The sequence below is a fragment of the Mirounga leonina genome, unplaced genomic scaffold (genome assembly GCF_011800145.1).
Source record: "Mirounga leonina isolate KUSES-001 unplaced genomic scaffold, KU_Mleo_1.0 Mir_151, whole genome shotgun sequence".
NCBI classification, from domain to species: Eukaryota; Metazoa; Chordata; class Mammalia; order Carnivora; family Phocidae; genus Mirounga; species Mirounga leonina.
The window spans coordinates 110909126-110931439 of NW_023270377.1; the positions used below are offsets into that span (position 1 = coordinate 110909126).

At 39.5% G+C, this 22314-nt stretch overlaps 1 protein-coding gene across 3 annotated transcripts in view; it reads right to left on the reverse strand.

Moving 5' to 3' along the window:
• Positions 1-424: 424 nt before the first annotated feature.
• The window catches only part of PLEKHB2 (pleckstrin homology domain containing B2), a 77754-nt gene continuing 55864 nt past the window's right edge, over positions 425-22314 (reverse strand). For 2 of the 3 annotated variants that reach the window (XM_035008305.1, XM_035008302.1), the window contains 2 exons: positions 14314-14422; positions 425-2634 (listed from right to left, as the gene is read on the reverse strand). In XM_035008305.1, coding sequence (XP_034864196.1) covers positions 2498-2634; positions 14314-14422 — 246 coding nt within the window. In that variant the 3' untranslated portion in view covers positions 425-2497. The remainder of the gene's footprint in view (positions 2635-14313; positions 14423-22314) is intronic. The other variant, XM_035008304.1, reaches the window with a different exon arrangement.

Below are 22314 nucleotides of genomic sequence, written 5' to 3' on the forward strand. Positions count from 1 at the left end.
TTGTGGAAATTATACCTTATTTATATGCACGCAGCAGAGAGAGAAAGAATGTACTTTAGTATCAGATACAAACCCATTTCACTTACTACCTGTGTGCTCCTGAGACAAGTATTTAACTTCTGAGCCTCAGTTTCATCCAGTATAGCCTGGATGATACCTGCCTTACAGTTACTTCAAGACTTTAATGAGTCATTGTTTTCTGATGTGGTAACGCATTCCCCAGCACTTAGGGCATTCTCAGTAAGTGCCATTCTTATTGCCCATGATGCAGCAGAAATAGCTGACAGTATGTTACTGTAAAATAACCGGAAAAAAAAGATTGGTGGTTGCCAAAGTGGGGGGTGGGGAGTGGGAGAAATGGGGTAAGCTGGGTTTTATTTTTTAGTTCAAATAAATTTAAAAAAAAAGTCACAATGAAACATGCTTTATGGTTAATCATTTAATGTATTAACATTTTCACTTATAAACATACAATTTGCATATATAGGGAAAAACAGGTTCTGTGGACACAAGAGAATACAAGAGACAGGGAAGCAATCAGAAAATAGATCAATTCTAGGGGGAAAAAAATGGACCTGCATTCCAAGCCTCTGTCTACATAAACTTGGGAAGGAGAAAGAAAAATGAAACAGGATCATAACTGATGTAGAAAATAAAGTTGGGACATTCGTCTCAAACACAGGAACGTCTCCTTATGATCCAGGTCTTGGGGCCTGGCCTGTTTCAGGATGATCATCTGAAACACAGCCACTGCTCTCTTCCTTCTCTTTACTATGACCCGAAGTGCACTCCAGGAATTAAAAGAAAAATCAGATCGGCATGTGTGCAATGTCAGTGGCCAACTTCTTCCAGGTACATTATACAGAAGTACATATGAACGCGGAATGCTTACTCACACATGAACAAGTTCCTTCCACCTCATCTAACTTGTTGATTTAGGATTACATAAATTGAGGTGATCACAGAGTTAACATCTTTGGAAGTTGGACCAGGGAAATGAAGTATCTCAGCCCATCTTTATAACTACTATGCATTTCATATCAGCATCAAGTCACTGGCAACAGTGAATTTCCAGGCTCAACTATGTCTGCGTATTTTGTGGAAACAGGGCCACACGGAGTGTGAGAACAGGCACTACTACTGTGCTAAATTGCCTTGGTAGAAGTACATTTTTTAAAGCATGCAGGACAGAAAACTGGACTAATTAGAAGCTTTAAAAATTCACATAAATAAGAGAAGTGCAGGATTATGGGTTTTCCAGAGCTTCACACATAGCTGGGGCTCAAAATTAAATGTTTAAGCTTCTCTGTGACACCTGAGTCAGGAATAAAAACAAAGCTGGCGCCCTGGTCAGGTTCACTAATATCTTGACAGCAAGTCATTCAAGTCCTTAGGCTTCATTTCCCATCTCTAACCTGAGTCTCCCCCACAGCCATGGTCCAAGAGCCCTCACTATGCCACCACCAGGGCTCCATGCACCCTAGTGCTTGGGGACAGCCACAGTGCCCCAGTCCTGCACAAAACAGGACACCTGCTTTTTAACAGCCTTCAGAAGGTTGGGAAAGAGCATCCTCTGCACAGTGCAATCTCTGGAGGCCTAACACAGTAACACTGTAAGTATGGCTCTCATTCCATTTTCCTCACCATTCTTCTAATAGCACTTTCTCAACAGGTAGAAAAATAAGCTGTAAATAGGCTGAGGTGGCAATAAAAATACTCAAAGCAGACACTAAAAACATAATGTCTCTGAATAAAGCAAATCTATCTCCACATACTTGTAACTGTTTTGCCTTCTTCAAGTTTTAAAGGATAAAGCCCTAAAACTTTGAGGCTCAAGTCAATTCCTAATGTGGGATATTTTCCAAGTATCGCTACCAAGAAAACAAAGAATAAAATGAAGAAGCATCATTTTAAGGGGGGGGGAGGGGGAGGGAGGGCTGCCCCTCCCCCACCATCCTGAGCAGTCACTGGCCCCATAGATTGTGGGAATACCAACCCCACTGCCTCAGGGAAGTTCCTGAGAGCTTACCAGCTCATAATTCCTGAAGTTACATGCAGCCAGTTCTGATCTGAGGCTTGAAAGTTTGATATTAAACAGAAAGAAGCTGCAGTTCTCCTTGCCACATAACTCACTCATACATCACCATACTATTATAACACTAAAGTAAACTGTCCCTTAAGCACTACACCTAACTGAAAAGAAAACGCCTTTCAAAACAGGTATGTTCAAAATAGGTATGTTCAAAATAAGGTATTCCAAGAGTTCTATAAACAAACTCCTGGAATGAGCCAGTGCCCCAGAGTCATGTTTTAGCTAAACAGAAATCAGAAGCCTTCTCTACAGTACGTGTATGGATTAGTTATAACTATGATGTCACCACTTTCAAAAGAACTATTCAAACTATTATTAACATTTATCACCAACAGAAAACACCCTGCAAATTATAGTATTGCACACAGGGCATCAGAAGCTATGCATATCCAGATCTGAAGGACTCTAGAAGACCCAGAACAGAGACCCTAAGGCCATGCCCGTGGCTGCCCCAGCCAGCATGCCCAGTGCCAGATCACTGTCGCTGTCTCGATACCGCTCCCGAATGATGACTTGGTTGGCAGGCTGTTGTCCATAAAGTCCTAAAAAAGAAGTACAAAAGCAGACGTTGTAAGGAGCAGTTTAAGTCCAACATTCCCTCAGAAAGACAGTGTGTCCTGAGAATGGTAAAGGCCACATCTCCCTGCATGTGCATCCCTCCTGCTGTCTTCCTCTGGAGAGGTATGTGGGGTGGCTGAGTGGTTGCTCCCCAGCTCTCCTCCACCAAAGGCTCAGGTGACAGTTTCTAAGACTATACCAAGAGGAAATCAAGGTGCTCAACTTTCCAAGATCCAAAGCCCCAACCACTGCAAACAGCAGGATCCTCATGAAGCTGTAAGCTCCAGCTTCCAATGTCCACTTCTGCCTTCCACATCATGCTCATTAGTATGACAGGTAGATGGGGGATAGCGTGGGAGAGACACAGAGCCTACAGACAAGGCGAGAGCCAAGAATCTGTACCTAAAGCTAAAAATGTAAAACCCATTTGAAAGCTAATTAGTTTCTTGATATTCATGCAAACCATTTTTAAATTAAACCTTAAATCCGAAAATACAATTTGCTCTTCATTTTTAATCATGTCCTTATGGGGGAAAATACTTAGAGGGAAAAACTTCTAAAAAGCAAACTTTAAACACATTTAACATTTAATTTGCATCATTAAAGTTTACAACTGGAAATATATCACTGAACAAAGAGAACATCTTCTGTACTTCACAGCTACATTGTCTAACAGCTAATGAGCTTTAAAATTACTCAAATATAAATAACGTTAACTTTCCTCCCTGACCTGCTGTTCCCTTAACAATTCAGACCTATGGGAGCTAGAAACTAATCCAACAGTAATGTATACATGTAGGTGAAAACCAACAGCAAAATAAGATTTATAAATGCTCATCACTCTAAGCATTTACAGTACTACAAGCATTTACATGTACTGACTCACTTAATCCTCACAATATCCTTGTGAATTGAATTTATTATTATCCCCATTTTACCAATGGGCAAAAGTGAGGCACACAGGGGTTAGAGGCTGTTAAGGGCATGCAAACCCAGGCATTGGGCTACAAAGTGTGCACTCATAACCACTAATGTCTCAAACAGACGGAGAAGGATAGGAGAGAAAAAAACCCAAAGCCACAGAGGAGTAGAATGAGACCATTATAAACCTAAGGGCTGATCAAGTACAGGTAACAGCACTGGAAGTCAACAATCTTTTACCACAATGTTTAAATCTCAAAATTGGTGAACTGTAATATTTACTTTCACAGCCTTGAAAGTTAAAAGTTTTCAATTAGGCAACTGTAACTATGAAATGTAGGATAGTAGAAACTAGTAAGCTGACTTAATTAAAAGATCCCTTAGACGATCTAAATCTGCATTCCCCTCAGTAGGTTACACCAAGGGACTCCCATACCACATGACCAGGAGAGCCCTCTCCTGTAGCTCGTGCTCACCTCTGCTCCTACCAAGGGGGAAGTCCTTACCCAAGTCAGTTGGGGACATTTCCAAGTTGTATTTATTGTAATTACCTAATAATTTAACTAAGCTTTACATAAATGGTCAAAATGTGAATGTGAAACAGACAGATATTATTTCCCCAGGGTAACTAAATTAGATACTTCAGGGAAGACTAAAAAAAGGCAGGTAACATTTACAAATTACTATTAAAGCAAGTAACTGAATAAATTATAGAAGAATCACAAAATCTGGCCTTCTCATTTGTACTTGCCAAGGGAAACTGCAGGGCAAAAATGCATCATGAGTACAATCTCTACAAGACAGAAAACTCCAACCAAAGGAGCCAACTCAAAGCAAAGACCTAGAGTCTATATATCAAAAGACAGTTGAACAACTGTCCACTAATGTGGGTAAATCAAAACAGAATACTTATAGTGTGTACACAGCACCCTTTGTATTTGTTAAATTGGCTGAGTGACCACTAGCTCCAATCATATTACAGAGAAGGCCTTGGAGCACCTGGCTGGCTCAGTCAGTACAGCATGGGACTCTTGGTCTTGGGGTCTTTACTTCAAGCCCCACGTTGGGTGTGGAGATTAAAAGTAAAATCTTTGAAAAAAAAAAAAAAGAGAGAGAGAGAGAAGGCCTTTATTTAACCTGCTCTACACAGGATGAGGATGTCTATGAACAATGGAAGGCAGTATGTCATGAAGTTGGCAAAGCACCGGGGTGTCTAGAAGAGCTGACTGAGGAGCTCCAGTATGGTTATCAGCACAACACTACTGTGGAATGACCACAAACCAACTCGCCCCTCCAGAGCAAGTACACCTGCTAGCTGGTCATAATGCTAATGCTGAAGGACGACCTACAGACTCTGCCATTTGCAGCAGTATCTTGAGGATGCCCACTGAGAGTGCTATCTATCTCTTTTCCTATGAGGCAAGTCAACGGCAAAGACAGAATCTGATTTACAGAAATTCCCTTCACAAGTACTTCTGCAAAACTTCAGCTCTTCTGAACAGTAAGAAACAGCTGAGATTACCCCATTCTGGAAGTCTGGCAGCTGAATAAGAAAGAGGCTAGCTCTCATGGCTTGGTTAGGCTAGGGCTTAAAAACCCACCACCAACTCCAAGATAAATGGGCAAAGAAATCAAATTTATAAACAATCATACCATGTTTATCTTCACCAGTCATCAGAGAAAAGTAAACTAAAGCCACCTGACAATCCAATTTAGACCTAAAAACTTTTAGAGCTAACAACAATAGGAAATCTTTCAGGACAACTGAGAAACCAGTGTTTCATGAACTCCTAGTGGTGTTAGAAACTGGTAAACTGTTCTGAGAATCAACTGGGTAAATGGTATTAAGATTTATTGTCATCTTTCAGACGACATGATATAAAGTCCAAATTTCCCTCAAAACCATCCGGAGATAAGGAAAGGAGATGGAGGTGAAAGAAAATCAGGCATGATGTAGTGACTGAAGCTGGTAATGGACAAATGACAGTTTATTAAACTACTGTCCCTACTTTCGCATGTTTGAGAACTTTTATAAATTTCAATGGTATCAAAAGAAATATAAATGTCTATACCCCTTTACATATTAACTTAATAAACACAAATAAAAAATGTATTCTAAAACATATTTAACAGGAATGAAAAAGAAAATCATTAGATGTTTAAAGTAATATCTACCGGGGGCGGAGCAAGATGGCGGAGGAGTAGGAGACCTGGATTTCGTCTCCTCTCAGGAATTCAGCTGGATAGGGATCAAACCATTCTGAACACCTACAAACTCAAAAGGAGATCAAAGAAAAGAATAGCAACAACTATCTCATCAGAAAAGCGACCACTTTCTGGAAGGTAGGACGTGTGGAGAAGTGAATCCGAGGCGATATTCGGGAGGATAGACGGTGGAGGAGGGGCCTCCGTCGGCCGCTTCTGGCAAGTGATAGAGCCGTGGAGCACAAAATCAGAACTTTTAAAAGTCTGCTCCACCGAGGGACGTCACTCTGGTGGCTAAGCGGGGGGTGGAACCCTCCGGGACAGTGTGGTCTCAGGACCCTCGGGTCACAGAAAGACCGGGGGTGCCTGAGTGTGGCAGAGCTCACAGGTAATGGAGCAGGGAAGCCGGCTGCAGAGGCGGAGCCCAGGCGCGGGCTCTCAGCTCGGGGTTCTTGTAAACCGTGATCCGCGGCACAGTAGGGCCACTGCTCCTCCAGCAGGGACCCAACAAGCGGCAGATCTGGGGAGACTCACCTTCCTCCCCTGGGAGGAGCGGCGCGGGAGTGAACCGCAGGGATCTGCTGGGTTTGGAGACTCCACCGGGGGTCGGGTGCGAGAGATAGAAACGCGCGGTCACAGGCCGGGTGAGCACGGAGTACGGCCGGAGACCGGGGAGACGGGAGTGACTGACGGCTTTTCTCTGGGGGCTCACTGAGGAGCAGGGCCCGGAGTTCTCGGCTCCTCCAGGGCAGATATTGGGAGGCCGCCATTTTCACTCTCCGACTCCAAAGCTGTACGGAAAGCTCGCAGGGAACAAAAGCCCCGGAGAGCAAACCGGAGCAGATTATGTAGCCGGGAGGGGGCAAGGGCGGGGCAATTCCGCCTACGGCAAAGACATTTGGAAACCACGGCAACAGGCCCCTCCCCAGAAGATCAGCAAGAACAGCCAGCCAAGACCAAGTTTACCGATCAATGAGAACGGCAGAACTCCAGCGCTAGGGGAATACTGCACATAGAATTCATGGCTTTTTTACCATGATTCTTTAGTCTTTCAAAGTTAATTTTTTTTAACTGTCTTTTCTTTTTCTTTTTTTTTTTTGAGTTTTTCTTTTTCCCTTTTTCAACCAACATCTTATCAATCCCTTTTTTTAAAAAAATGTTTTTATTTTTCATTTTTAGAGTCATATTCTATCACTTCATAGTAGTTACCCGTATGTTTGGCATATATATATAAGTTGTTCTCTCTTTAAAATTTTGAGATAGTTTCTTCTAACAGATCAAAATATACCCTAAATCTCTAGTATATGGTTTTTTCTACTCCCCTGCCTGATGACATTCTCTCCCTTTTTTTTTTCTTTTTTTAAATCCTTTTCTTTCTTTTTTCAAACAACTTATCAATTCCTTTTATAAAATTATTTATAATTTCCATCTTTACAGTCATACTCCATCCCTTCATCATATCAAACCTTATTTTTGTACATAGATAAGTTTTTCTTTCTTTAAAATTTTGGGAGGCACGTTCTTCTAAAAGACCAAAATACAACCCAAATCTAGTGTGTGGCACTGATCTATATACCAGCCTGATCATATTTGATCACATTCTGGTTTTTTTTGTTGTTGTTGTTCTGTTTTGTTTGTTTTTGTTTGTTTTTATCTTTATCTTTTTCTTTTTCTTTTTTTTCTTTTTCTTTTTTCTCTCTTTCAGTTTCTTTTTCCACTGCTTCAGGTCTTTTCTGATTTGTTTAGAGTATATTTTCTGGGGACGTTGTTACTCTGCTAGCATTTTGTTCTCTCATTAATCTATTCTCCTCTGCACAAAATGACAAGATAGAAAAAATCATCTCAACAAAAAGAACAAGAGGTAGTACCAACTGCCAGGGACCTACTCAATACGGACATTAGTATGATGTCAGACCTAGAGTTCAGAATCATCACTTTAAAGATACTACTTAGGCTTGAAAAAAATATGGAAGTTATTAGAGAAACCCTTTCTGGAGAAGTAAAAGAACTAAAATCTAACCAAGTAGAAATCAAAAAGGCTATTAATGAGGTGCAATCAAAAATGGGGGCGCTAACTGCTAGGATAAATGAGGCAGAAGAGAGAATCAGTAATATAGAAGACCAAAGGATGGAAAATAAAGAAGCTGAGAAAAAGAGAGATAAACAACTACTGGATCACGAGGGCAGAATTCGAGAGATAAACGATACCATAAGACAAAACAACATTAGAATAATTGGGATCCCAGAAGAAGAAGAAAGAGAAAGAGGGGCAGAAGGTATATCGGAGCAAATTATAGCACAGAACTTCCATAATTTGGGGAAGGAAACAGGCATCAAAATCCAGGAAGCAGAGAGAACCCCTCTCAAAATCAATAAAAATAGGTCAACACCCTGACATCTAATAGTAAAACGTACGAGTCTCATAGACAAACAGAAAATCCTGAAAGCAGCTCGGGAGAAGAGATATGTAACCTACAATGGTAGAAACATTAGATTGGCAACAGACCTATCCACAGAGACCTGGCAGGCCAGAAAGGACTGGCATGATATATTCAGAACACTCAATGAGAAAAATATGCAGCCAAGAATACTATATCCAGCTAGGCTGTCACTGAAAATTGAAGGAGAGATAAAAAGCTTCCAAGACAAACAAAAACTAAAGGAAATTGCAAACACAAAACCAGCCCTACAAGAAATCTTGAAAGGGGTCCTCTAAGCAAAGAGAGAGCCTAAAAGCAACATAGACCAGAAAGGAACACAGACAATAGACAGTAACAGTCACCTTCCAGGCAATACAATGGCACTAAATTCCTATCTTTCAATAGTTACCCTGAATGTAAATGGGCTAAATGCCCCAATCAAAAGACACAGACTATCCAAAGGATAAAAAAACAAGACCCATCGATATGCTGTCTGCAAGAGACTCATTTTAGACCCAAAGATACCCCCAGATTGAAAGTGAGGGGGTGGAAAACCATTTACCATGCTAATGGACACCAAAAGAAAGCTGGGGTGGCAATCCTTATATCAGACAAATTAGATTTTAAACCAAAGACTGTAATAAGAGATGAGGAAGGACATTATATCCTACTTAAAGGGTCTATCGAACAAGAAGATCTAACAATTGTAAATATCTATACCCCTAACATGGGAGCAGCCAATTATATAAGCCAATTAATAACAAAAGCAAAGAATCGGGCTCCCTGCTCGGCAGGAGTCTGCTTCTTCCTCTGACCCTCCCGACCCTCCCCCCTCTCATGTGTTCTCTCTCTCAGTCTCTCTCTCTCAAATAAATAAATAAAATCTTTAAAAAAAAAATAAAATAAAATAACAAAAGCAAAGAAACACATCAACAACAATACAATAATAGTGGGGGACTTTAACACCCCCCTCACTGAAATGGACAGATCGTCTAAGCAAAAGATCAACAAGGAAATAAAGACTTTAAATGACACACTGGACCAAATGGACTTCACAGACATATTCAGAACATTCCATCCCAAAGCAATGGAATACACATTCTTCTCTAGTGCCCATGGAACATTCTCCAGAATCGATCACATCCTAGGTCATAAATCAGGTCTCAACCGGTACCAAAAGACTGGGATCATTCTGTGCCTATTTTCAGACCACAATGCTTTGAAACTAGAACTCAGTCACAAGAGGAAAGTCGGAAAGAACTCAAATACATGGAGGCTAAAGAGCATCCTACTGAAGAATGAATGGGTCAACCAGGAAATTAAAGAAGAATTAAAAAAATACATGGAAACCAATGAAAACGAAAACACAACTCTTCAAAATCTTTGGGATGCAGCAAAGGCAGTCCTAAGAGGAAAGTATATAGCAATACAAGCCTTTCTCAAGAAACAAGAAAGGTCTCAAGTACACAACCTAACCCTACACCTAAAGGAGCTGGAGAAAGAACAGCAAATAAAGCCTAAACCCAGCAGGAGAAGAGAAATAATAAAGATCAGAGCAGAAATCAATGAAATAGAAACTAAAAGAACAGTAGAACGGATCAACGAAACTAGGAGCTGGTTCTTTGAAAGAATTAACAAGATTGATAAACCCCTGGCCAGACTTATCAAAAAGAAAAGAGAAATGACCCAAATCAACAAAATCATGAATGAAAGAGGAAAGGTCACAACCAACACCAAAGAAATACAAACAATTATAAGAACATATTATGAGCAACTCTATGCCAGCAAATTAGATAATCTGGAAGAAATGGATGCATTCCTAGAGATGTATCAACTACCAAAACTGAACCAAGAAGAAATAGAAAACCTGAACAGATCTATAACCACTAAGGAAATTGAAGCAGTCATCAAAAATCTCCCAAAAAACAAAAGCCCAGGGCCAGATGGCTTCCCAGGGGAATTCTACCAAACATTCCAAGAAGAATCAATACCTATTCTTCTGAAACTGTTCCAAAAAATAGAAATGGAAGGAAAACTTCCAAACTCATTTTATGAGGCCAGCATTACCTTGAACCCCAAACCTGACAAAAACCCCATCAAAAAGGAGAATTACAGACCAATATCCCTGATGAACATGGATGCAAAAATTCTCACCAAAATACTAGCCAATAGGATCCAACAGTCCATTAAAAGGATTATTCATCACGACCAAGTGGGATTTATCCCTGGGCTGCAAGGTTGGTTCAACATCCGCAAATCAATGAACGTGATACAATACATTAACAAAAGAAAGAACAAGAATCATATGATCCTCTCAATAGATGCAGAAAAAGCTTTTGACAAAGTACAGCATCCTTTCTTGATCAAAACTCTTCAGAGTATAGGCATAGAGCATATATACCTCAAGATCATAAAAGCCATCTATGAAAAACCTACAGCGAATATCATTCTCAATGGGGAAAAACTGAGAGCTTTCCCCCTAAGGTCAGGAACGCGGCAGGGATGTCCACTATCACCACTGCTATTCAACACAGTATTGGAAGTCCTAGCCACAGCCATCAGACAACAAAAAGAAATCAAAGGCATCCAAATCGGCAAAGAAGTCAAACTCTCACTCTTTGCAGATGATATGATACTTTATGTGGAAAACCCCAAAGACTCCACCCCAAAACTGCTAGAACTCATACAGGAATTCAGTAAACTGGCAGGATATAAAATCAATGCACAGAAATCAGTGGCATTCCTATACACCAACAATAAGACAGAAGAAAGAGAAATGAAGGAGTCGATCCCATTTACAATTGCACCCAAAACCATAAGATACCTAGGAATAAATCTAACCAAAGAGACAAAGGATCTGTACTCAGAAAACTATAAAATACTCATGAAAGAAATTGAGGAAGACACAAAGAAATGGAAAAACGTTCCATGCTCATGGATTGGAAGAACAAATATTGTGAAGATGTCAATGCTACCTAGAGCAATCTACACATTCAATGCAATCCCCATCAAAATACCAACCACTTTTTTCAAAGAAATGGAACAAATCATCCTAAAATTTGTATGGAACCAGAAAAGACCCCGCATAGCCAGAGGAATGTTGAAAAAGAAAAGCAAAGCTGGCGGCATCACAGTTCCAGACTTCCAGTTCTATTACAAAGCTGTCATCACCAAGACAGCATGGTACTGGTACAAAAACAGACACATAGATCAATGGAACAGAATAGAGAGCCCAGAAATGGACCCTCAACTCTATGGTCAACTCATCTTTGACAAAGCAGGAAAGAATGTCCAGTGGAAAAAAGACAGTCTCTTCAACAAATGGTGTTGGGAAAATTAGATAGCCACATGCAGAAGAATGAAACTGGACCATTTCCTTACACCACACACAAAAATAGACTCAAAATGGTTGAACGACCTCAATGTGAGACAGGAGTCCATCAAAATCCTAAAGGAGAACACAGGCAGCAACGTCTCTGACCTCAGCCAAAGCAACTTCTTCCTAGAAACATCGCCAAAGGCAAGGGAAGCAAGAGCAAAAATGAACTATTGGGACTTTATCAAGATAAAAAGCTTTTGCAAAGCAAAGGAAACAGTCAACAAAACCAAAAGACAACCGACAGAATGGGAGAAGATATTTGCAAATGACGTATCAGATAAAGGGCTAGTATCCAAAATCTATAAAGAACTTACCAAACTCAACATCCAAAGAACAAAGAATCCAATCAAGAAAAGGGCAGAAGACATGAACAGACATTTTTCCAAAGAAGACATCCAAATGGCCAACAGACACATGAAAAAGTGCTCAATATCGCTCGGCATCAGGGAAATCCAAATCAAAACCTCAATGAGATACCACCTCACACCAGTCAGAATGGCTAAAATTAACAAGTCAGGAAATGACAGATGTTGGCAGGGATGCGGAGAAAGGGGAACCCTCCTACACTGTTGGTAGGAATGCAAGCTGGTGTAGCCACTCTGGAAAACAGTATGGAGGTTCCTCAAAAAGTTGAAGATAGAGCTACCATATGATCCAGCAATTGCACTACTAGGTATTTACCCCAAAGATACAAAAGTAGGGATCCGAAAGGGTACGTGCACCCCGATGTTTATAGCAGCAATGTCCACAATAGCCAAACTGTGGAAAGAGCCAAGATGTCCATCGACAGATGAATGGATAAAGAAGATGTGGTATATATACACAATGGAATATTATGCAGCCATCAAAAGGAATGAGATCTTGCCATTTGCAATGACGTGGATGGAACTGGAGGGTATTATGTTGAGCGAAATAAGTCAAACAGAAAGACATGTATCATATGATCTCACTGATATGAGGAATTGTTAATCGCAGGAAACAAACTGAGGGTTGCTGGAGTGGGGGTTGGGGTGGGAGGGATGGGGTGGCTGGGTGATAGACACTGGGGAGGGTATGTGCTCTGATAAGCGCTGTGAATTGTGGAAGACTGCTGAATCTCAGATCTGTACCTCTGAAACAAATAATGCAATATATATTAAGAAAAAAAAAAAGAAGAAGAAGGTAGCAGGAGGGGAAGAATGAAGGGGGGAAATCAGAGGGGTAGACGAACCATGAGAGACGATGGACTCTGAAAAACAAACTGAAGGTTCTAGAGGGGAGGAGGGTGGGAGGATGGGTTAGCCTGGTGGTGGGTATTGAGGAGGGCACATTCTGCATGGAGCACAGGGTGTTATGCACAAACAATGAAGCATGGAACACTACATCAAAAACTAATGATGTAATGTATGGGGATTAACATAAGAATAAAAAAAAATAAAGTAATATCTACCACTGCAAACAGGAAAAAAAGAAAGTAAACAGCCAATACTAGAAGATTCAACTAATGATATACCACCCAATATGATAATATGAAGTCATTAAAAATTACTTATGGAGATTATGTAGCACTCTGGATAAAATACATAAAATTTTTAAATGAGAAAAGAAATGCAATATATGACTGCAAAAATGAAAAATTTATTTTATATGGGAAAGGTAATTCAAACAAAAATAGTTGTTAGCATCAGCATTTTATTGGTTTTCAACTTGACATGATAAAAAGTCAAGCAAGCAGAATCCCTCATGGTCCATGCTAGTTGAGCAAACTGCATCAGACTGCAGGAACAGATGAGCAGAAATACTCTTGTATTAGGTGCTAAATTAAAGTATGAGAAACCAAAGTAACCACCAATAATTAGAAGGACACTTTGACTCGGGGCTGGTGACCCCTGGGCCTCCCTGTGGCATTAGCATCAGTGACCACTTACCTTTCTGTTAACAGATTCTCCTTCCACTGCTTCTGTGTTAAGACATTGCACTATGTTTGCTCACAACCCCCTGATTTCCTATCTGTCTCTAAGCTCCGGGCTCTTGTTCTAGGCTATTCACCAGCTCATTCTCTTTTATGTTGATCTGACATGCCATGTCCCCTGCAACCTGCCCCTGCCTGACTTCCCCTGCTCTCCCGGCATCTGCGTGTGCCCTTGCTCTTCAGTCCATCAGTCACATGGCTCTCAGCCCCCTCGCCCTGACTGCAGGCTCCAGCCTCACAGCCAGCATTCTCCTGTACCTCCACCTTAGACCTCCCACTGTCCAAACTGCACCCAGGACTTGATGCTACCCACACAGGCGAGTTACTCACATCTACAATCTTTCTCAGGTAAGGTGAAAAACAGAAAAAGTGCATCAAAAGCCCCAGAATAAATATAAGTACCTTCCAGGCCTTTACTTCACCTGCAAAAGGGAATATCACCTGAGTAGTGATAATTTTTGAAGGACGTTACCAAAAGAGAAAAATAAGAGAAAGTTATCCCTTAAAACTGGCCTCTTAGTTTGGTTGCTCCATAATATAAGTGAATACCAGGTAAGTACAAATTCTCTCCTTGGGAACAAAACTAGATGCAATAGTGAAGTTTTTAAAAGTCTACTCTAACTTTCTAAGATAGTATAAAAGTACATAATACTTTTTATTTTAAACACAGTAGCAGATCTATACCAGAAACATAGCTCACTTATCCTTAAACTAAGAAATACAAATCTTTCAGGACTCATCTACCCACTAAATGAAGAGAAATAAGGAATGGAAGGAATGGAGTTACCTGCATATGGGTACTGGTAGGGTACAGCATAAGCCTGCCCATTTGCAGCATAGACAACTTGAGTTCCTGGAGGGTATACACCACTGTATGGACCATAGCCATATGCCTGCTGAAAAGAAACAGGCCCATCAGAAATACAATTTTGAAATTCAGCATCAATTTGTAATAAAAATTCTCAACAAAGTGGGTGGAGAGGGAATGTAATTCAACTTAATAAAGGTCATATATGACAAGCCTACAGCTGACATCATATTCAACAGTGAAAAGTTCAAAGCTTTCCTCTAAGATCAGGAACAAGACAATAAGATGCCCACTCTTACCACTTTTATTCAACATCATAATCAAAGTCCTGGAGAAAAAGAAATGAAAGGCAAATAAATTGAGAAGTAATAGTAATAGTAATTGAGAAGGAATAGTAAAACTGTCACTATTTGCAGATGATATGATATTATACCTAGAAAACTCAAAAGAAAACTACCAAAAAACTATTAGAACTAAAAAAAGGAATTCAGTGAAGTTACAGGATACAAAATCAATATATACAAAACTGTTGTGTTCCTATACACTAATAACTATCAGAATGACAAATTAAGAAAACTATCCCATTTACAATTATATCAGAAACAGAAAAACCTAGGATTAAATTTAACCAAAGAAGAGAAAGACCTGTGCACTGAAAGCCATGAGACACTGAAGAAAAAAAAAAAAAAATTGAAGGAAACACAAATGAAAAAAATATTCTATGCTCATGGACTGTAAGAATAGTTAAAATGTCCATACTATCCAGAGCAATCTACAGGTTCAATGCAATCGCTATCAGAATTCCAGTGGTATTTTACCCCCAGAAACAGAACAAACAATTCTACAGTTTGTATGGAACCACAAAAGACCCCAATAGCCAAAGCAACATTAAGGTAAAAAACATCAAAGCAGGAGACATCACACTCACCAATTTCAAACTGTATGACAAAGCTACAGTAATACTGGCATAAAAACACACAGACAGATCAATGGAACAGAACAGAGAGCCTAGAAATAAACCCACACATACATGGTCAATTAATTTATGACAAAGGAGCCAAGAATACACTATAGGGAAAGGACAGTCTCTTCAATAAGTGGTGTTTGAAAAACTGGACAGCCACATGTACAGAATGTAACTGAAACACTATCTTACATCATATACAAATTACTATTGTTTTGGGGTGCCACAAAACACACCCATAAAATGGGCAAACTTAATTGATAAATCTTGTGTGTTCTGACTGCTCCACCAACTACTAGTTCCTGTCTCTCTCCCTCTCAGGCCTTCCTATTTCCTGAGACACAACAATATGGAAATGAGGCCAATTAATAACCCTACAATGGGCTGGCTCAGTCAGTTAAGCGTCTGCCTTTGGCTGAGGTCATGATCCCAGGGTCCTGGGACCAAAGCCCTCAATCGGGCTCGAGCAGGAAGCCTGCTTCTCCCTCTCCCTCTGCTGCTCCCCTGCTTGTTTGTTCTTTCTCTCTCTCTCTGTCAAATAAATAAATAAATAAAATCTTAAAAAAAAAAAAAACTACAATGGTCTCTAAGTGGTCAAGTGAAAGGAAGAGTCACATGTCTCTCTCTTTAAATCAGAACCTAAGAATGATTAAGCTTAGTGAGGAAGGCATGTGGAAAGCCAAGACAGGCCAAAAGCTGGGCCTCTTGTACCAAGCAGTTAGCCAAGTTGTGAATGCAGAGGAAAAACTCTTGAAGGAAATTAAAAGTGTTACTTGGGGGGTGCCTGGGTGGCTCAGCTGGTTAGGCATCCGACTCTTTATCAGGTCATGATCTCAGGGTCGTGAGATGGAGCCCCACATTGGGCTCCATGCTCAGTGCAGAGTCCACTTGAGATTCTCTCTCCCTCTCCCTGTGTCCCTCCCCCTATTCATGTTCTCTCTCTCTAAAATAAATAAATAAAATCTTTAAAAGTGCTACTCCAGTGAACATACAAATGGTAAGCAAAACAGCCATATAGCTAATATGGAGAAAGTCTGAGTAGTCTGGATAGATAGAAAATCAAACCAGTCCAACATTCCCTTAAGCCAAAGCCTAATCCTGAGCAAGGCCCTGACTCACTTCAATTCTGTGAAGGCTGAGAGAGGTAAGGAAGCCAGCCTAGTAGCAGAATCCCCTCTAGCAATTTTCAGCAGTTCCGGGAAGGAGAATATGAAGGACCAGGAATGTTGCTGGGTGGGAAGACCCTGAGGTCTGAGACCTCGGCAGGTGACTGGCAGTCTTCCAGCAGCACATGTCTGTGAATGGGCATTGAGAGACATGGGCAATGGACCCACCTTCACTGACCAAGTGAATGACTGCTATATTCTGGGAAATCTGGAGACAAAAGGCCCAGCCTTCTTTACGAGCTCACAGGTGGGGGGGGGAGGGCGAGGAGGACAGATATGCTTACAGATAATTACAATTACTGTTGTCGTGTGACAAGTACTGTATGTGGCACAAGGGAGAATAGGTTGCTGCTGTCAGACAAATAGCTGCATAGTTTAAACCTGTCATCTTATAAAAACAGGACACAGGAGTTACGATTCTGGAAGATGGCAAAGATGTAGGGAACAAAGATGTTCCCTATTCTTCCTACTAAGTACAACTGAAAACCCTGAACATAATATATAAAACAAACATAAAGAGACTCTGAAAGATGGCAAGAAGGTGGCACACTGGCTAGGGACCTCAGGATCCTAAGAAGGACAGATGGTGAGCTCCCTGGGTTTCCTTTTTGCCTCCTATATCCTCGACTAACTAAAGGAGAAGACAGGAACCAGTAAGTACAGACAAAAAGGCCCCCAAGAAAAGCCTGCTCTCTCTACCCAAAAAACCTTGGGAGGAAAGGGACAATCTGGCAAGAAAGACCATTTTTAGGCAGTAACTGTTCTACTCCAGTCCAACACTACAGAAATAACTGTGGCCCCACCCCAAATCCCACCAGCAAGGCCAAATATACAGAGTGAGCTTCCATGTTTGGCAGGCTGTAATAAGGCACCCTCCCCCCGCCACCCCTGTCCCAAGTTGTGTCAGAGAAGGCCAAGTAGGGAGCTGAGAATTTCATCCCTGCCAGATGGAGACCATGTAAGAAGCCAGAACTCCCACCTCTGTCCAGCACAAACCAGGTGCCCCTCCCAGACCCATTGGATGCAATCAGCAGAGACCTAGTGGAAAACACAGTATCAGTGGGAGCTAGTGGGGAGCAGTAAAGAGGAACCCTCCAATTCCCACATAGGGTGGTGTCAGCAGAGACCTGGAGGAGGGCCTAAATTCCCAACCCTCCTGACAAGGAGGTGACAAGAAACCCAACCCCTGGGAGTTTGGCTCAGTGGAGAACCTGCACTTCCATCCCTACATGGCAGCGACAGAGTAACTCCCTCTTCACCCACAAGAACAGCATTGGAAGGGAGTACACTAAAATACAAGATTTAAGTAAGATTCAGTCTCATTAATACTTAAAATGCCCAAGTTTCGATAAAAAATCATTTGTCCTATCAAGTATCAGGAAGATCTCAAAATGAATAAAACAACAAGAGATTTTTAAAGATTTTCTTTATCTGAGAATGAGACAGAGAGCACAAAAGAGGAAGCACAAGCCGGGGGGAGGTGCAGAGGGAGAAGTAGGCTCCCCAATAAGCAGGGAGCCCGATGCGGGGCTCAATCCCAGGACCCCGGGATCATGACCTAAGCTGAAGGCAGATGCTTAACTGACTGAGCCACCCAGGAGCCCCTCTAGGAAGCTTTTTAAAGCAGCTATCATAAAAATATTTCAAAAAGCAATTATGAACACATCTGAAATACATTTTAAAAAAGTCTATGCAAAAACAGAAAATCTCAGGAAAAACAATGTAAAGATATATACACATATTTATATATTTTCAAGATATAAAAAATAAAATGAAAATTTGAGGGAAAAAATTATATAAAAAATACAATAAGTGAGCTTAACAACAGAATAGAGATGAGAAAAAGAATCAGTAAACAGGAGTATAAATTGGAGAGAAAAAAGACTGATGAAAAGAAAATGAACAGAATCTGAGACATGTGGAATATCTAACATTCATGTCATCAGTTTCAAAAGAGAAAGGAGGTGGGACTGAAAAAACATTTCAGAAATAATGGCCTAAATTTTCCCAAATTTAGCAAGAACCATAAACCTACATATTCAAAAAACTGAATCAAACAAGATAAACCTCCCCCAAAATCCATACCAAAACACATTATAGTCAAACTTCTCAAAACTAAGCACAAAGAAAGCAGCTAGAAAAAACAATGTACTAAATACATGGGGGAAAAATTTTAAATAAGATTTATCCTCAGAAACCATAAAGGCCAAAGAAAACAGCACACACTTACCAAATGTTCAAAGAAATATCAACTCAGAATTCTACACTAGTGAAAATATCCTCCAGAAATGAAGAAGAAATCAAGATATTCTCAGATGAAAGAAAACAGAATCTGTTGCCAGCTGATCTATCCCAAGAGAATGGCAAAAGGAAGTTCACTAAACAAAAAGTAAACAATAAAAAAAGAATCCTGAAATATCAGAAGGTAAGAAAATATGGTCAGAACAGAAATACATGTAAATATAATAAACTTTTCTTCACATCTTGACTTTTCTAACAAGTCTGACAGCTGAAGCAAAATTCTTTTTTTTTTTTGAAGCAAAATTTCTAACATACAGTCCTCATATACAAAAGAAATGTGAATGCTTGACTTTGAAAAATATGTATTTATGAATAACGTAATAACTAGAACCACCACTAAAAAAGAAATAAAAAGAGATACACTCAAGAAACATTATAGATAAATCAAAATGCAATTTTTGGGGTAACTGGGTGGCTGAGTTGGTTAAGTAAGCGTCCAACTCTTGGTTTGGGCTCGGGTCATGATCTCGGGGTCGTGAGATCGAGCCCCACTCTCTGCAGAGTCTGCTTTGGATCTTTCTCTCCCTCTGCCCCTCCCCCCATTCACACATTCTCTCTTCCCCTCTCTAAAATAAATAAATCTTGGGCGCCTGGGTGGCTCAGTTGGTTGGGCGACTGCCTTCGGCTCAGGTCATGATCCTGGAGTCCCGGGATCGAGTCCTGCATCGGGCTCCCTGCTCAGCGGGGAGTCTGCTTCTCCCTCTGACCCTCCCCCCTCTCATGCTCTCTCTCTCTCAAATAAATAAATAAAATCTTTCAATAAATAAATAAATAAATAAATAAATAAAATAAATCTTTTTAAAAAATGAAATTTTAAAACCTGTTCAAATAACTCACAAAAAGCTTAAGTAAAAGAACATAGAGAAATTAAAACAGAACTAAAGGAAAACAAAAAACAAAATGGCATACTTAAACCTATCAAAAATTACATTAAACGTAAATGGTCTAAATATACTAGCTACAAGATGAAGGTTTGTCAGATGTACAGGGAGAGATGACCCAATTATATGCTGCCTATGAGAAACTCACTTCAAATGTAATGGTATATGCAGCTTGAAAGAAAAAAGATGGGAAGAGGCACCATGCAAACAATAAAAAGTAAGCAGAAGTAGCTATATCAGTATCAGATAGAGGAGACATCAGACAGAAGAAAATTACCAGAAACAGAAAGGGACATTACATTATAATACAGTTAATCCAGCAAGAAAATATAAAAAACAGAGTTGCACATATAAACTAGACAACTTATATGAAAAGGACCAATTCCTCAAAAAGTACAAATTACTACAACCCACTCAATAGGAAATAGAGAATAAACAGTCCTATAACTCTTAAGAAAATAGAATTTATAATTAAAAATATCCCAAAAAGAAATCTTCAGGCTTGGACTGTTTTATTGGAGATTTCTACCAAACATTTAAAAAAGAATTAACACCAATTCTATATAATCTCTTCTAGAAAAAAGAAGAGCAGGGAAACATCCCAAAACTCATTCTGTAAGGCCAGTATTACCCAATAGCAAAATAAGAGTACAAAAAAAAAAAAAAAAACAACTACAGACCAACATTTTTTATGAATATAGATGCAAAAATTTTTATAATATTAAACAGAATTCAGCAATAAATGAAAAGAATTATACACCCCAACTAAGTGAAGTTTATTCCAGGGATGCAAGGCTGGTTCAATATTTGAAAATCAATCAGTATGATCCATCATATTAGCAGGTTAAAAAAAAAAATCACATGACCATATCAATTGATGCAGAAAAAGTATTTCACAAAGTTCAACACCTATTCATGATTTAAAAAAGAAAAAAAACTGTCAGAAAACTAGAAATGGAGGGAATTTCCTCAATTTATTGTAGAACATCCTCAAAAACCTACAGCTAACATCATACATAATGTAGAAAAACCAAATGCATTCCCCCTAAAATCAGGAATAAGGCAAGGATGCCTGCTCTCACCACTGCTATTCAACATATTAGAAATTCCAACCTGGGCAAGGAAATAGGTGGCACACAGACTGGAAAGGAAGAAGCAAAATTCTCCCTATTTGTAAATGACATGGTTGTCTATGTAGTATATCCCAGAGAAGTACAAAAAAATACTTCTAGAACCAGTAAGTGAGCTTAGTTAAGTTCATAAGCTACAAGATCAACAAACAAAAATCAATAAACTTGGGGAAATTGAAATTTAAAATACAATACCATAGACAAAGATTCAAAAAAAAAAAGAAATAATAGTAAATCTAATAAAACATGAACAAGATTTTTATGCTGAAACTACAAAATGCTGGTGAAAAGATCAAAGAGCATCTAAGAGAGACAGTCATTGACTGGAAAACTCAACATAATAAAGATGTCAATTCTCCCCCAATAAACCTGATACAGAAGTTTAAAACAATTTCTATCAAAATCTATCAAGGCTTTGTTGTAGATTTAGACACTTCATATGGAAAGGAAATGGAACGAGAACAGTTAAGGGAATTCTGAAAAGGAAGAATAAAGTGGGGGATCAGTCTAACCAATCTCAAGACTTTTTATACAGCTACACTCACCAAGTCTGTGTGGTGTCAGAGGAAGAAAAACACAGAGATCAATGGGACTGAACAGAGACCCGAGAAATAGACACACACAAACTGATTTTTAACAGAGATGCAAAAGCAATTACAGAAAGGACTAAAAGTCTTTTCAACAAATTGTAGTGGAACAATCAGACATCCATATTCAAAAAAATGAACCTTAACTTAACCCTAACACCTTATAAAAAATTAACTCACAATGGAAAACACTTAAGTGTAAACCCTGGGACTATAAAACTTTCAGAAAATAGCACAGGAGAAAACCTTAGGAACCCTGGTCTGGTGAAGTGTGAAACATGACAACAAAAGCACAAACCATAAAAACTGAGGAACTGGACTACATGAAAATTAAAACTGTGAAAGACATTGTTAAGAGAATAAAAACACATGCTACAGAACACATATCTGACAAAGCATTCCTATTTCAAACATATATATGACAACTTCAAAACTCAATGTTAAAAAAAATAATTAGAAAACAAGCAAAAGACATAGGACATTTTACTAAACAGGATATATGATGTCAAATAAGCACATAAAAAATGGCAACATCACTACCTATTAGGGAAACACAAATAAAGATCAGAATGAAATATCACTACACACCTGTTGAACAGCTAAAATAAAAAAACAGTGATGCCACTTAATGCTGGAGAGGATGCAGAGAAACTGGATTACTCATCAGTGAAATGGTAGAGTCATTCTGGAGAGTAGTTTGCTAGCTTTTCAAAAAACTAACCATGTATTTACCATACAAAAGACCCAGTAATTCCATTTTGAAGCATTTTTTCGCAGAGAAATAAAACCTTATGTTTCTACAAAAACCTGTACGTGATGACTGTTCACAGTGGGTTTATTGGTAATAGTCAGAACTCTGAAACAACCCCAACAGACAAATGCTCCTCAATACTTAATGAGGTACACATGCAACAATCTGGATGGCTCTAAAGGGCACTGTGCTAAGTGAAA